General features: G+C 50.6%; 1 protein-coding gene across 7 annotated transcripts in view; it reads left to right on the top strand.

Moving 5' to 3' along the window:
• The first annotated feature begins 9,477 nt into the window (after window positions 1–9,477).
• Window positions 9,478–16,979, top strand: part of NF1 (neurofibromin 1) — a 74,048-nt gene continuing 66,546 nt past the window's right edge. For all 7 annotated transcript variants that reach the window (XM_077787601.1, XM_077787600.1, XM_021533032.2 and 4 more), the window contains exon 1: window positions 9,478–9,588. In XM_077787601.1, coding sequence (XP_077643727.1) covers window positions 9,529–9,588 — 60 coding nt within the window. In that variant the 5' untranslated portion in view covers window positions 9,478–9,528. The remainder of the gene's footprint in view (window positions 9,589–16,979) is intronic.

Raw genomic sequence — 16,979 nt, 5'->3', positions numbered from 1 at the left:
AGCCTGCACAGAGCTGCTCAGTTGGGAAGCTCACAAACTTGGTGCTGTCTTTCTCCATCAAGTCTTTGCTTACGGCAATAAGCTTCCACAAGTGAAAGAGCTTTTGTTCTTTTTGCCTGTCCTGGAAACACCTTCAGGGTTCCAGGCTATGGAGCTTTTCCCCAGGCTGCTGGAGCACCAGGATCTGCTGTACATTCCTGTATTCTGACATGGTGAATTCAGTTCTACCAATTTTCTTTGCTTTGTCTTCTCTTTTTCAGACCCATAAGTGATGTTCCTCCTCCTCACAGCTGTCATTCTATAAAGCATTCCTGGCAAATTAGTAACAGTTACGGCCAGTCACACTTAAATCCAAGGTAGCTCATCTGTGCAATAGTGCTTGCCATTAAAAATTATGCTATTTTTAGTCTGCACTGTTAATTATTCACAAGCTCCTGTTTGAGAACCTCTTGGGGATGGAGAAAGTTCAGCCTCAGGCCATGGAGGCAGAAGAGAAGGTGAAAGGAAAACACAAAATGGAAGAAAGAAGGAGGTGGTAAAGAAGGTTGAGGAGGAAAAGGGCTTGCAATGAGGTGAATAGTGAACAGCAGAGTAATGAGACTGGAAAGTGCTGCCAGGAGTTGGACTTCAATGATCTTTGTGGGTTCCTTCCAATTCAGGACATTCTGGGATTGTGTGATCATAGAGAGGTCCAAGTGACAGCTTCCCCCAAGCTGAAGGGTTAAAAACTCACCATGCAAGTAAAGCAACAGCCCAGCTCTGCAAGGAGCTATTAGAGTGCATGGGACCTGCACAGGAGGCTTTGCCAGCTCTTGGTCTGTACACACAGACCAATACATTTTCAAAACTCTCAGCAGTCTTTGGCCCTGCGTGTCTCCTGCCCCCCTTGCTGCAGGTGTGCCATGAGGTGCTGCTGGGCCTGGCACCAAGCTGCTGCTTCGTTTCCTGCGCGTGTTGTCGTGTGCCTGGTGGCTGTGAGCAATATTGGCACCATTGTGGCCCTGGAGAGTTTGCAGTCCAAACAGACAAGGCAAACAGCAGTTGGGAGGAGGAACAGGGGGATGAGGCTGCTTTCTCAGGGTCATCATGGAGCAGTCAGGAGCATAACTGTGTGATTTTCCCACAGGCACCAGATAAGGCTGCCTCCCTTCCTGGAATTCTGGGCTGTCATTTCTTCTCCCCTTCTGTCCATTGCTCTGTGACCTATTTATCATTGCTTCTTGTGAAGAATTTTAGGTGATTCTAAAGTGATGTACATCTGGTACTTAAGGGGTCAGTTTGTAAAGGTCTGCTAAAAGAGCGTACGGTGGAAAAGTTGCACAGATGGAATATCAGACCATGGGAATTTTTTCTCTGTTTTTTTTGGTCTCGTTGGGATTTTATAATTTTTGGAGCACATCTTTGGGTATAATAAATAGAGCAGATGGCTCAGTGTATGTGGGGAATTTAGCGCTTCCATGACGAGTAGCTGCACTGAAATAATGGAGACAGAAGTTTGGGGTTATTCCTTTTAGGTTCAAGCCATCCCTTCTGTGTAAGCCAGCCATGGCTGCCTTGTAAGGGAGCTGCTTGCAGAAATATCTGTGCTAAATTTACCCTCTGAGGGTACAAGAGGTCTTCTCCCAGATGGCTGAAGTGACACTGAGAGTTTTGAGCTGTCCTAAACAAGGGCAGGGCAAAGGAAGCTCTGCAAGTGCTGAGGAGCTGGGTGCTCGATTCTCCTGGTCCCATCAGGCAGTGGCCAGAGCAGGCTGGGACTGGGAAGCTGCTGTAAGACCAGAGGAATTCAAAGCAGTCACATAACAAGTCAGAAAAAGGGCTGTGTCCTGGCCAGCTCTGAGTGTACAGATCACAAGGCAGCAGAGAATGTTCTGAATTGTTCCAAACCTGAATGCTTTTGTGTTAATATGAAATATTTACCTATTTTTTAAAATATCTGACTCAAGGCAGAACTTTACAGTCGTTGCTGCTAACCTGGGGTGCAAGAAGTAATAAACTGCTGAACAATGGAATGGAAAGAATATTTTTGGCTGTGGGTTTGTTTTGTTTTGGTTTTTGGGTTTTTTTTAACTGTTTTGGCATCGAACTGTCAGGATTGTGCAAACAGAGGGAAAATCAATGGCATGGAGGGTGTAAATAAATCATCTATACATTCAATTTATAGAAAAACAAGTTGTGTTTAATAGGAAAAACAAATGGGATAGACTCCCTACATTCTGTAGAGCAGATCAATAAGATAATCAGGACAGAAGAAGTCAGCTTGTTGGGAATTGCAGGGCTGTGTGTGACAGCTTCTGCCTGGAAACAGCCGAGGCTGCATTCCTGCTGCGGGGAGTTGGGAAAGAGCAGGTTGCTTATAGATAAAGAGTGTTTGCTCACAGATCAAACAGCTCGAGGTGGGCCTGAGCTGGTGTTGAACTGAGCTTGAAAATATTTGGGTGGCTTGTGTCCAGCCCTGTTACTACAGGGAACGCATGCAGAGGACTAGGGAGGAGGTGCAGAATCTGAGAGAAATGGACATTCTTTGAAAGTGGAGGCTGGGAAGCAAATTCCTCCTAGTCCCCACTTGTGAGTTGTAAAAATGCCGTAAATAGGAGTAAGGGGAGAGAATACAGACCCTTCCCTTCTGTGGTACCCTGAGGAAGTTTCTGTGCTTGCACAGTGTGTGCAGGGTAAGGCTGGTGTCACCCTTGTGGTGACACCCCATGCACAGGCACACAAGGGAGCAGTCAGCAGAGCTGGCCATGCTGTAGCTCTCAGTGATGGCCTCTCCAGGTCTGGCTGACCCCAGCCCTCTGTTACACTCCTGTGCAGGTGTGAGTGCCTGCTCACAGCTTTCTGGGGCTGGCAGAATGCTCCGGGAAGAGACACAGTGAAACTCTTGCTGCAAATGGGGCTGTGATGGTGTGCATGTGCCTTGTGAGAGCACAGCCCACTCCACAGGGTAAAGGAATAAGCCACAGCACCACCGACCCCTCTGGCTGGCTGCCCCACACCACAGCACAGGCTTTGTTTCTTTATGGCTGTTCCTAAACTGCCCTGGGTACAGAGGCACCAGGGCTGTGCCTGTGTCATTCACCTCCTCCCTCACCTTTCTCTCCACTGCACGTCTGGCTCTGATCAGCCAGCCAGGGTCACTCCAGTGAGTCTGAGAGCTCTTCAGGGAAGGCCCTGCCCTCTGCATTAACGTAATTGCAGGTTATTTGTGAGATTCCTTCCATGGCTTACTTCCTGAAGGTCTGGCACACAAATCCGGTTTTGTAATTTGAGCTCTAACGAGTGGCTGGAAGTAATTATGGGCTCCATTATCCCAGCAGCCTCTGTAGCATGGAAAGTAAAAGCTCAGTGTTGCCACTATCACTGAGAATACAGCAGCTGGCAGCTAGTAATTCCCTTGTGCAAGCAGTGTGCAAGCAGTGCCTACACAGGTAGGACCCAGGTTCACTGGGTCCTGCTCTGGTCTGCTTGTAAATGTTTCCCAAAAAAGGCTGACGAGATTTCTGGTTATACTCTCTTTATAGCTCTCCTGAAGGCACAGATTGCACACAAAATGTGTAACGAGTAAGATTTATAGGTTCCCCACTAAAGCAAAGCAGGATTTGGAGGAGCATAATTTACCTTTCTGCCAGGTGTCATAAATGGGGGACGAGCTGGACCTAGGGACACAGGGATCAGCTGTGGAACTCATGGCTGGCTGAACACGGGGTGTCAAGGCAGTTGAACACTGGGAATGGCTCTGGGAATGCTCTGGTCACTGGGAAAAGGCTGCTGGGAATGAAAGACATGGGACAGAGAGAAAATTCCTGCCAGACTTGGCTTGTAAGGCAATCTGCAGGCACGCTCTGAGGCTGCATCCTGCTGCAGAGCATCCTGCTGCAGACAGGTCAGAGCTGCATCCTGCTGCAGACAGGTCAGAGCTGCATCCTGCTGCAGAGCATCCTGCTGCAGACAGGTCAGCTGCTGCATCCTGCTGCAGACAGGTCAGAGCTGCATCCTGCTGCAGAGCATCCTGCTGCAGACAGGTCAGCTGCTGCATCCTGCTGCAGACAGGTCAGAGCTGCATCCTGCTGCAGACAGGTCAGAGCTGCATCCTGCTGCAGACAGGTCAGAGCTGCCAGCTCTGGGGAAGGGGCAGGCCAGGAGGGGGCAGGATGCTGCTCGCCCTCCAGAATGTTGCCTGTTCCATCTTTTCACCTTGCAGGGATGGGATTGCTTGCTCGGTGGTGCATGTGCAGCACTAATTCAAGGGGTCTGGGATGCAGCGGGAGCCCTGACGTGTCCTTGCAGTACAAACAGCATGTCTGTAGTAAAGGCTGAGTTACACAACTCGGTGGAAGGTGATAAAGCCACCACGTGGAGATCAGGCAGATTTACACTCAATCGAAGTGTAGATTTTAATCTTTAAACTGCAGTTGGAATCCCTTCCATGCTCTTGAGTCAAAGCCTTCCAGCTCCCACGTGGCTCAATCCAGGCCCTTTTTTGGGCTGCATTTGAAAGCTGTTTGGCCATGACTTTGTAAAAAATATGGCGAAATTTTATTTTTTTATTTTGAGATCCATATATGGAAGTAAAAGATGAACTGGCCACTTGAATCCCACCAGTCTAACACAAGAAAATATTTTTAATGCAATTCCACTACACAATTTAGCTGGAGGAAGTTTGTGTGCTACACAGGTGTAACCTTTTCCTTTCCTTCCTTACTGAGCCTGGAAGCATTGCCCTCTTGCCTTCTTTCTGTTGGAGCTGACTTTTCCTGTCATACTGCATACTCTGAAAGAACTTGGCATTTTTCCTTGCCCTCTGCAGCTCTGGAATGCTTCCTTGCTGTTTCTTAATGCCGGTTATGACTGCAAGTAAGGCAGAGGTGGTGCCTTTGTTTCGCTGCTGCTTTTAAGTCACATGATATTTGGAGAATCCGTGGACCTGCAGCACTGCAAAGTCACACCCACAATGAACAACGAGTCCAAAAATGCAAAGCAGGTTAATGAGTCCTTAAAGGGCCGGGTTCAGGTTTAGGGCAAGGACAGTTGTTAAGGGCCAGCAGTGTGATTCTTCAACATTGTCATTGCCCATGTGGCCAGGGAATTAAAAATATAAATACAAAGACTGGACCTGTGTGTGGATACCAGCTAGGAGCTCACCAGGCAAGTACAAATGTAACCATGGTGTTCACAAGAGGAGCATGGCCCTGGGGTAAGCTTTATCCCCAATTTCCTGCTCCATTTAGCACAACTCAAAGACACCATGACCACGGCCTCTGTGCTGCACAGCATTATTTGGAAGCCCAGCAAAGCAGCACATGTTTTATCTAAAGGATGTTGCCATGTAACTTCCATCCAAACCACTGGATGTCTACTGCAAGTAAGCTTTTTTAAGGTTTTATTTTAGACAAGCTTGTGTGGGCTTAAGCAGAAGTTGCAATTAAATAGGGCAGCATCAGCTAATGGCATGAGTCATGGGGAGGAAACTGAGCAGCACTTGGGGAAAACTCTTCAGTAACAGAAAGTCTTTATATTCATCAATTCATAAGGGCTGACACCAGGCTTACACAGAGGTTGTTTAAGAAGCAGAAAATTCACTTCTAGTCTTGACATTCTCCCAATTCTTAAAGACTTACCTTTCCATCAGACAATTCCTTTCCCTTGTCAGTCCCTCCCCTAATCTGAGTACTTCAGAAGACAGAGCAGGGAGGAAATGCAATCTCTGATGGCCAGGCTGCTCTGGTGGCTCTTCTCCCCAGTGCACTGCATCCATATTTAAAGTAAGTTAAAATGAAGTCCAGATGTCCCATGTGTGAACCTGCAGGCCTTTGCTAACCACTGACTCCACCCGTGCCAGTAAATCCCTTTTCTGCCCCCAGCCCTTGGGTCGGAGCTGAACTGGCAGGAGCAGGGCTGTGGTGCTAGCAGGGCTCAGACCCTGGGTGCTGCCACAAAGGCCACGCTCGGTGGATGTGCTGATGGTACTGAACCCAAATCCTGGCTCCCAGACTATGTGATTATGGTCTAAAATCAGCTGATCTAACTGAGAAATCATGCCACTGAACTGAATGGGACTCGCACAGGTTTTTGCACAGTGTCAGGGCGGAAAGTGTCAGGCCCCGTCCCGTACGGGGCAAACTGAGACTGGTTTTAGTTCCGCGGGTGCCCCGGGTGATGGGCACTCCCTGGGGCTCCTTGGGTGTGAGCAGCCTTTGGGAGCTGCTCACGAGGCACTGGAAGGCTTTCTGGAGACAAGCACTCAGACTTTGATGTGATTCTAGGAGAATTCTGTGTTGCTTGCAGTGGTACCACTGCAGGATGCAGAGGAGATAGGGACTAAGAACAAACTGAAAGTTCTTCTTGATGACCCTGTGGTGCGATAAACAAGAAAGGAAACAAAATGTCAGGGAGAGGAAGTGATAACCTCGAATTATCCCTTGGGGCAATGTTCTAATCTAGGCCGAAATGATTAGTCTAGAACAATTAAAATACTGCTTTATAATATTTAAGTAACTTAACCTCTGCAATGACTGTCATACGTGGGGATGGCATTACTCACTAGGGAGGGGAAAAGTAAATACACAAAATGATCTCATTCTGCTGAAGTCTTTAGAACATGAACACTTACACTGGGAATGATTGTGATCAAACAAACTTCAGCTGGGACTCACAAAGAGCTTGTTTATAGCTCCAAGGCAAATGGGCAGACACTAACAGAGCTGTGTCCCTTTCCCGTGCAGGCAGCAGCCTCTATTTCAGAAAATATACTGTTCCATTAAGTGCAATTAGAATATCTGAGCTCTTAGGAGGCCCTGATAATAGACTGTTTCTTTTATCAGATCAAGTAGCAGGGATTAAACTCCCGGTGTTTTGCATCCGAATGAGATTTCTACTGGAACAGAAATACTAGCGTTTAGAATTGATTGTGTGAAACATCATGTACAATTTGAATGATCCCTTGATGACTGGACTTTCTGGGATAGAAGTTCCCATGTGAGTATTTTGTACAGAATCCTTAATAGTCAGATCATTTGCTGGCTCCTGTTGCTGCCCGGGAGGAACCGGGAAGCAGAGAACACCAAGGAAAACCCGTGGTTTGCTCTTAAGAAAAGGTTTCTTCCCGTTTTGCTGTACCTCCGGGCGTGCGGGGTGAGTGGGTAAAACACCTCTCGGGAGGAACACGAACCCACGAACCCCGGCTGGCTGCTCTCTGCGGCGGGTCGGTCAAACACCACTCGGGAGGAACACGAACCCCGGCTGGCTGCTGTCTGCGGCGGGTCGGTCAAACACCTCTCGGGAGGAACACGAACTCACGAACCCCGGCTGGCTGCTCTCTGCAGCGGGTCGGTCAAACACCTCTCGAGAGGAACACGAACCCACGAACCCCGGCTGGCTGCTCTCTGCAGCGGGTCGGTCAAACACCTCTCGAGAGGAACACGAACCCCGGCTGGCTGCTGTCTGCAGCGGGTCGGTCAAACACCTCTCGAGAGGAACACGAACCCCGGCTGGCTGCTCTCTGTAGCGGGTCGGTCAAACACCTCTCGGGAGGAACACGAACCCCGGCTGGCTGCTCTCTGCGGCGGGTCGGTCAAACACCTCTCGGGAGGAACACGAACCCACGAACCCCGGCTGGCTGCTGTCTGCAGCGGGTCGGTCAAACACCTCTCGGGAGGAACACGAACCCCGGCGGGCGGCTGGAAGCCGAGGCCGTTTAGCGGCCTCTAATGCCCTCTGATGGACAAAAGCACGGCAGCGGCGCGCTCGGAGCCCGCGGCACGGGCAGCTCCGGCCGGCTGGCGGAGGAGCGGCTGCAGCCCCGCCGGGCTCTGCTCGGCAGCTCCGCCTGAAACCCGCGCCTTTAAGGGGCTCGGGCACCTCTCACTGAAACCTGGCAGGTCCTTTCCTTCCTTCCTCCTTTACTTCGGCTTGTTTGTTTGGCTTCTCTTAAGAACAGGACAGAAATATTTTTGACTCCGACGGCAGATTTGGCACAGTTCCTCCACAATGACACCGCGTCCATCAGGAATTGGGGTCAAACCTATGCCTTACAGAGGAATGCTTCCAGAAGGGATGTGAGCATTCTGGACCAAAATAGATAAATAGAAATTGAAAAGTGTCACTCAGCATGTTTGACAAATGCTGGTGAAAATGCAAAACTGGAATGGGAGGAATGGAGAGAAAAAAAATCAAAGGATGAAACAGGGGCTTCAGTGAGTCAGAAGGAGACAAGGTTAGTAAATAAATAATTTGAGTTGAAAACATAAAATAGAGGAAAGCAGAAGACAAAGATGTAAGAGGAGGAAAAAAAACCACAACATATTCTCTAGCAAGAAGCCAAATGTCACCTCCAAGAGCCAGTTCAGGTGTAACGCCAGAGAGGCCCAGATCTCCTGGGTAGAGTGTAGGTGATGTTCAAGAAATTAACTGAATCTGAAAGGGTAAATGCACCAGGAAGGAAGGAAATGCTGCAGAACTTCTGCCTTTGAAGGGGACTTTATTGGAGGTGGGGCTGTTAACTGATGGTATCTGTGACACAGGATCAGCACCTTCACTCCAGAGCAAGGACAAAGTGTGAGCTGAGAGTTCCCTGAGGTTTTCCTGCAGGCCTGGCCAGGTAATTTTCTATGTATGCCTCGACCTTCTCATCTGCCTCCTCATCCTCTAGCTCAGGCAAAAAGCAGAAGTGCCAGAATTCCACCAAGGAAGTGATTCAAGGGGCATTTTTGGCTGGATTGAAAACATCCATGGATGGAAATTTCACAAGGGGGACTCTTCCCACGTAGATAAATTTCCAACTCACTTTAGGGCTTGGCTTTTCAGCTCCAAACCTCTGCTGAGAGGGAATAGAGCCATGGCAGGGAGCACGGAGGGCGGTGTCTGGGCGGGGGGCAGCACGGAGCGCTGTGTCCGAGCAGGGAGGAGCACGGAGCGCTGTGTCCGGGCAGGGACACCGCACGGAGCGCTGTGTCCGGGCATGGACACCGCACGGAGCGCTGTGTCCGAGCAGGGAGGAGCACGGAGCGCTGTGTCCGGGCATGGACACCGCACGGAGCGCTGTGTCCGAGCAGGGAGGAGCACGGAGCGCTGTGTCCGGGCAGGGACACCGCACGGAGCGCTGTGTCCGGGCATGGACACCGCACGGAGCACTGTGTCCGGGCAGGGACACCGCCCGGAGCGCTGTGTCCGGACAAGGAGGAGCACGGAGCGCTGTGTCCCTCCCGGCCCTCGGGGCCCCGCCACGGCCGGGGCGCTCCGGGCCCGGCCCCGCCCTCCCAGGCCCCGCCCTTCCAGGCCCCGCCCCACCGGCCCCGCCCCGCTCCCGCCCGGCCCCGCCCCGGCGCAGGCGCAGGAGCGCGCGGGCGCGGGCGGGGGCGGCGCGCAGGCGCAGTGCGGGGCTCGGTGTGCCCCGGGCGCGGCGGCGGGGGCGGCGCGCGCTCCCGCTTCCGGTGAGGTGTCATGGCGGGCCCCGCGCGCTGAGGGCCCGCGACGCCGGCACCGCCCGCGCGCTCCCGCCGCTCCCCGGGCGGGCGGCGGCGGCGCCGGGACATGGCGGCGCACAAGCCCGTGGAGTGGGTGCAGGCCGTGGTGAACCGCTTCGACGAGCAGGTAGCGGGGGCGGCGGCGGCGGCGCGTCCCCCTCGCCGGGCCGCGGGGAGGGCCGGGGGCGCGCGGCGGGGGAGCGGCCCCGCTGCCCGGGCGGAGCCGGCCCTGGCAGCGCCGCTCCTGCCGCCCCCCGCCCGTGCCGGGGCCGAGGCCCCGGGCCCCGGCGCCCTTTGTGCCGGGCGGGCCCGGGGCGGGGCCGCGCTGCCCCTCGGTAGCCCCTCGGCAGCCCCCGGTAGCCCCTCAGGAGCGCTCGGTAGCCCCCGGCAGCCGCACGGGGGTCCCGGCGCTGCCGGCCGGCCGCTCCAGGTGCGGCGCATCCGTCCTTGTGCCGGCAGCGGCGGTGAGGAGGGGCCGGGCTGCCCCCGCCGCTGCCCCCGCCGCTCCCGAGGTGTCCCTGCCGTCCGTGCACATCGCTGTGGAACTCCCGGCCTCGCCTTCCACCGCCTGGCTCTCCGGAGGGGAGGGCGAGCCTGGAGAGCGGGGCTGCGGCGGGCTGGCGGTGCCCCCGGCGCCCGGGCGATGTCGGTGTGCAGCCCCAGCCCCGGCGCGGCCCTGGGGCGGCAGGGCCGGGTGGTTCCTGCTGCAGTGATGGGTATTCGCATCTTGCAAAAGTCGGCGCCGGTAGTTTGGAGAAGGATTTTCTGAATGGGAGGAAGAGGGATTTGTTGGCCTTAGGCTTTATATTTCTCTGATCCACCAGCAGGAGCTGCTTACTGGGATTAAGTGGGTGACTCTCAGTGGGGCTAAGCTCAGTGCTTAAACTCCTTCCCTACTCCCAAGGTGCTTTCCTGATGTCAGGTAGCTCCTTCAGGCTCAGTGGTCAGTTGCTGCGTTGTCTCATTTTGCCACACTGTGAGTGCAGCCCTTGTGTCACAGGAGGCCCAGCTCTGTGAGACCCTGCTTGGTGTAAATCCATCAAAAATGTGGAGCTGCTCCTCCAGCCTGAGCCTTGTTCTGTGCTGTGTCTGTCCCTCAGTGCTGCTGGGCTTCAACACCCTGCAGAAAGATGTGGCCTGGTGCAAAAAACCCCAGCTGTTTCTTTTTGCATTTATATGTAGTTTATTTTGAAGAGGAAAATATCAAACTTTGTCTTTTGACATTATAACGAGGCACATTTTTGCAATACATTATAGACATTTGCAGAGTTACCTTATTCTCACCCTTGAGTCATAGATCATTTTTTCCAAAAGCTTAGGAAGCATAGGATTGCTTATGCTCCCAATAATGCAAGAAAATATTTATTGATGTACTGGTGTTAAAGGCCCTGTGCTTTCTTCTCTTCTTTGTGCATATTGTGGAATTGGGCTTGTCAGCCTCTGTTAGGAGTTACAAACTTAGAATTACTTTTCTGTACTTTTTATGGCATGGTTATGGATAGGTGTAGGGGAGGAGTCCTCTCTGGATAGGAAGAAAGCTATTCTGATTATTGAGATACTGAAATAGTGGAGTTACAATGATAATATGCATCAAGTATATCATTGTCGGTCACAGTTGTGGTGTCTTATCAAAATATATGGAATATATGCAGATAATTTCAGTGGTGTTCTGGCAGCTGTGGGGTTTGCATCCTGTGTCTGCCTGAAGGCAGGACCTGTGGATTCAGCGCCAGGAGCACTGTTGGCATGTCGGGGTGGGTTGGAGTGAGGAGGGGGACAAGGGCAGCTCGGGTCCGTTGTGTTTTGGTTGTTCTGTGCAGGGGAGGGCAAACTTTTCCAGGGTTTCTTCCCTCCTTTGCAAAGAAGGAAAGTGTAACCATCTTTCCTCCCAATTTACAGATGTAGACAGGCTTTTCATTCATTTTCTGAGTGCTTGAATTCATTTTAGGAAAGATGAAACAGCAAGCTGAGGGGATGCTAATTGCTACTGAAAACAAGGGAAATCAGGGCAAACCAGACTGCTCTGGTCTGCTCTTGTTTATTGTTACAAATGCTGCTTTAACCAAAATCTGCTTTTGTGTGTACAGTTCTGTGGGCCTGGAGTCCTGGCAGGCAGAGTTTTGTGAATTAACTAGTGCCTGGCTCAAAGAATAAATCCTGGAGCTCCTGCCAGTCCTGCCCTGTGCTCCAGTGAGCCCTCACCTGCTGCTGGGCTGGCCTGGGGCTGCCCCCAGGCTTCACCTGCTGCTGGGACCTGTGAGACCAGACCACACTGACAGAGAGCATGGGCACACCTCTCAGCAGAGCCTGCACTTAGTACTAGATATTGTATTTTTCAAAACTTGGGGTGAACAGGATAAAATTAGACTGCAGCAGCACTAAGAGCCTGGAAATTTGTGGAATTCCCTGTGATTTCAGACATAGTCAGAGCTTTGGAAAATAAAATTCTCTCTGTTTTTCCCATGGAAATACTCACTTCCAGTTTTATGTTTTGTGTTTTCATAGTGCTTTAAGTGTGTTACAATGTGAAATCACAGGAAGCACAGCACTGGAGGAGCTGTGAACATAGTTGGAGGAGTCTGACTGCCCAAAACCATTTCTATCTAGATTGGTTTAAAACTATCAGATATAATAAAAACTGTTAATCCTTTATAAACTTGTGGCCATGTAAGTGGTTATTGTGGTTGAGTGCCCATCCCTGGAAGTGTTCAAGGAATGAGTGGATGTGGCACTCAGTGCTGTGACAAGGTGGGGATCAGTCACAGGACTCAAAGATCTCGGAGGTCTCTTCCAACGTTAATGATCCTGTGGTTCTGTGATTGATACACTTTAAAGAAAGAAGCCTTTTTGTTGTGTGGATTTTGGTTTAGGCTTCCTATTTGTAGTTCATGAGGTGTGATGGCTCTCAGTTAAAAACTGCATAAAAACTGGAAATCAGTAGTAATGTTCCATTCTCCCTTTAATTAAAAGGTATTGAACTGAAGCAAATATTCCTCCTGCTGTTGACTTTTGTCCACAGTGTTTGAAATCTGTGCAGAACCAGAGACCTGCAGAAGCAGTGGTTGCAGGTACCAGCTCTGGGTTCCCTCATGGCTTGTTAGGAAATCACTGGTAGTACTGGGATGTAGTGTGAGGTTTCCTGTGCTGTGCTGACTTGCCCCCCAGGGCTGTACCTGTGCTGGGAGGTGAGGCTGGGCTGGGCTGGGCAGAAGGTGCAGCTCCTGTCCACAGCTGCTGTGTGTGGGGCAGATTGCCCCAGGAGCTGGGGCTGAGCCAGGCTGGAGCACAAGGCGTGCTGCTCCATCTCCACCAGAGCAGAACCTGCAGTGACATCGGTGTGACGGCTCTGAGTGCGGGCAGAGGATTTGCAGCTGAGGTGCTGCTCTGCACAGGGCAGAGCATTTCCTTCCCCGGGACAGGGAAGGAAATGCCCAGTGCCACAGGTGTTACCTGGCTGCAGTGAGGAGCTGCTGAAAGGGTCCAGGTGGCCCGTGGCCCTTCCTCACCTAGCACACTGCTTGTGTTGGCAGGATGGTAAATACACCATTGGTCACAGCACCAGCTTCCAGTTCACCTTCTGACAGTACTTTATTTTTAGAGCAACCTATATAAAAACTTTTAAAAGTTGTGTGTTCTTGGGAATGCTGAACTGTGAGGTTCTTTTCAGGGATAGTGCCTCTTTAGCAGGTGTCTGTTCATAGAGGGGAGGAAGGTGCCTGTTGATTTAGAGGGATTTGTGTCTGGTTCTGACAGTGCTGATGCTGAGGAGAGGTGGTGCTGTGGGGATTTTCTGCCACCAGTACGTGTGTGTCTTACAGTCTGCTGAAAAGTTCCAAGAAATTGTTTGGAAGGATGAACTGAGGTGGATTTTGGGTCTGTTAAGGATAGCATTAGGGATTTTTTCCTAGATGTTGTGTGTTTCTCCAGAGTATTAAGTACCAACTAAGTACAGTTGATTTAACTTTGTGTTAATTCATTACAAGTGATAAAGCAAAATCCCTGGCTCGCTGTAGCTTTTCTCAACAGCTTGAGTGCACAACTTACAGACACTCAGGCCTGTCAGTGGTGGTAGTTGCAAACCAGTGTCCATGTTCATATAACAAAAGATTGGACCTTCTTGCATCAGACTAGAGAATACCTGAAACAGGTATTGCTAATCACTTCACACGCATGAAAAACACCCTTTTTTTTTGAAATAATTAGTATCTATGACCAGGGCAGGATTCCTTAAACGGAATGTTTTTGGCTAAAAATAAAAAAAAACCAAACACAGTAAATCTCTTTTTTCTTTCATTGTCTCAAAGATTTACAATTTGGTAGCTGTAAACGTTCCAGATTTTGTCTACCTATTTTGCCTTTGTCCACTGCATGAAATAAGGCAAAATTTAGACCCAAGTGCCATTGTTCCCTGTCCTCTGTGGCTTGTTTGACCCCCGAAGGAGCCATCAGGCTGCACTAGGGCAAGGGAGGGTGTGTGGAGCCCACGGGGTGTGGGCAGAACGTGCCCAGTGCAGCTGCAGCCTCGCTGTCTGCTGCTTCTGTGTCAGTGGTGGCAGAGCTGAGCTGGGGCAGTGACTGTCCCTTTGCTGCTCAGAGCAAAGCATGTGTTCGGAGTTTGAAGCCCCAGTTATAGTTCAGCTTTGTGCTCTGATTTCTGTTTCTAATTCAAATAGCTCTACAGGAACCCATTTGTTAGTATTTCTTTTTTTTTAAATCAAATAAAAGTCAATGAAAGTAAAATTTCAGCTTCCCCTGCCCCTTAGTGTTTAGGTTAATGGATATTTGTAGAGAAGTAAAGTAGATTCGCTTTAGTCACCCAGCACTGGCACTGCATTCTATGAGGGGAAATAAAATGTTCCAACGTGTCAGAGTGCACAAAGAGCTGAGAAATAAAAGCCCCCAAAATAACAGTGCTAATATTTCCTTTTTGTATAGTTTCTTATTTTAAATGATAGTATAAAAAGCAATTTTACTTCTAGGTGACCTTGTTGTAGTGGCTGTTGTGGCAGGAAGCTCCAGAAGTGTGTAATGTGATGTTTCTCTGGCATGGGAGCACACAGAACTAGATCTATGACACAATTTCTTTGAGAGGCTCTTCTCAAGTGTTTTAGCACTCAGTGGTATTGAGCTTTGCTGCCGCTGTCAGCACAGAGACTTGAAAATTCAAATACAAAGTACTAGCAATAGTGAAATTTTAAATTAAATGTATCTATCATCCTCCAATGACTTCCAGAAACGCATTGTAAAAATAACATCTGACAGTGAAAACAAAGATTGAGTCATAAATGGTGTTTATTCTGCTTTTCCAGGGGAAAAGCGAGCACATTGGAGTGCCTCTCGCTGTTGTGAAGCCCTGCAGCCCAAACTGCCAGGGAGTCACAAAGTCGAGTGGGAATGGGCTGGATTGCCCTCGGGAGTTGCTGCTGTGGGTGTCCGTGCAGGCAGAGTCTCAGCCCTTGTCCTGGAGGTGCCGCAGCTCCCGGAGCCCGTCTGGGTCTGCTGCTCCCCTGGGACCTGCTGCTGTTCCGGGGTCTTTGGTCTGATCTGGAGTGCCAGGACCATCTATTCCTTCCCTAAGAGTCAGCCATTCTCTGAGGAAAGACTCAGCCGGTGTCCATGGTACCAAAAGAATTGAGCTTGAACCCACAGCAAAGCTCAGCTCATACAGAGGAGGAGTCAGCCCATGGCATCAGAGCAGGACAGGCGGTCAGTGCCCTTTTCCCTCCTAGGGATCAGGCTGGGCCAGGCACACTGCATTCAGAACTGGTGGACAAAAGTGCTCCACGTTGGGGTTCTTCAGTACCGTTCACCTTGCATTTTAAATCTGGGCATTTGGACTTGCCCCAGCAGAAGGTGGTGTCAGGTGGCTGCAGGGGGCATGGGGAGGGTGTCCTTCCAGGGCCACCAGCCTGGAGGTGCCTCCTAAGGCACTTTGCAGCTGTAAAGCTGATTGTAATTCCTTGGAATCCTTCTTTTACCTTCTCTTAAATTCTCTCTCTCTCTGATAATCTTTTCTAATGCACAAATATTACACCATGGCATTTCCACTGAGCTATTGCTGTCTTTCAGAATACACCTTTATTCACAATTCTGGTCAAAATTGGTTAAAATTTTTTGTAGCAATTCAAGCTCCTACGGATAGGGAATTGCAAGGTCACACTTTTAAATACAAATGACATAAATATTCCTATATTAGTTTGCTTTTAAAAAATAAAAATCCTGAGTGAAATTATTGTTTCTGAAGAGTGGTGGCTGGGAGCGGGCAGGGGGAGTGGGTGTATGCCTGGGAAGTGACTTGTTTGTGACCCCTGAAGAATTTGGGTACAGCAGGAGACAAAGTACCCAGTGTTCACAGGCAGCAGGAACATCTCGGTGCTGTGCGGTCACTCTGAATCTTCTCTTGCTGGGAGAGGATGGATTTTGGGTCTAGTTTTTACTCCTGGCTGTTGGGCAGGTGCCGCAGTGCCCACCAAGAGCGTTCTTGGTGCTTCCTGCCAGCTGCGCCACAGCGGCTCAGGGCACCCTTCCGTGCCCAGGCGTGTGGAAGGGCAGCTCGGGGTTGAGTCTTTCCTGGGAAGGCTCTGCCAGCGATGGTGAGGGAGCCCAGGGGAGACAATGCAGGCTGTATCCATCCGAGGTTTATTGGGAGCGCTGGGGAGCTCCTGCCCTCAGGGGTACAATGCTGGAAAGCCCCCGAGGAGATGGAGCAGCCCCTTTTCTTAGGGGTGGGAACAAGGGAGGGGTTTGGCTATCCACCATGGGGGGACAGAGGAGTGGGACATGGAGTAATTGACAACAGGACAACATACTGGGGAGATGAGGAGGGGGACCCCTGCCTTGGCCAAGCACTCCACACCCTTTGTAGAAGCTTCTAGAGAGAGGGGCTGGGGAGTTGAGTGACAGACAAGGTGCCAGGGAGGGCATATGGGGATTGACAAGGAAATTCCTAGGGATTTGGGAGATTTGACATGTAGGGAAGGGGAGACAACTTGGGATGAAACCGTAAATGAGGAAAAACAGGGACAAACCAAACAACACAATACAACAGGCAGGGGCAGGTAACGTGGCTCACAGGTGCTCCAAGTGTGTTTGAGGCTGAGATTCATCACTGGGGGTGTTTGTGGGGGGACCCCAAAGATGCCCATGTCTGTGGGGGCTGCAGGCAGGGCCAGCACTGGTTCCTCCTTGGCCAGTCCTGCCTGTGACAGAGCAGGGGACACACATGGAGCACCTGCTGCCTTCCAGCTCACCTGTTCTGGGACCTGCTGGGGTCTTCCTCCCCTCAGGTCCCAAGATGTATTTTTTTCTTGCAGGTATTGGCCTTGGAAGACTTTTGGGCTTTAATAAGCCCATTTTTAAAATAAAGACTCTTTTCTTACAATTGCCTTACATTTTTCTGCTCCTTTTGATTGCTTTGGCATCCAGGTTGTAGAAAATTCATCACAAAAGAGAGGTTTAGTTTCAGTTCAGAAAAAGGAACAAGTGAGCTTAAGCATTTTGTTTTATAGGTAGCTAATG

This window comes from Lonchura striata, chromosome 20 (genome assembly GCF_046129695.1).
Source record: "Lonchura striata isolate bLonStr1 chromosome 20, bLonStr1.mat, whole genome shotgun sequence".
Lineage (NCBI taxonomy): Eukaryota > Metazoa > Chordata > Aves > Passeriformes > Estrildidae > Lonchura > Lonchura striata.
This window is presented reverse-complemented; position numbering and strand designations above follow the sequence as displayed.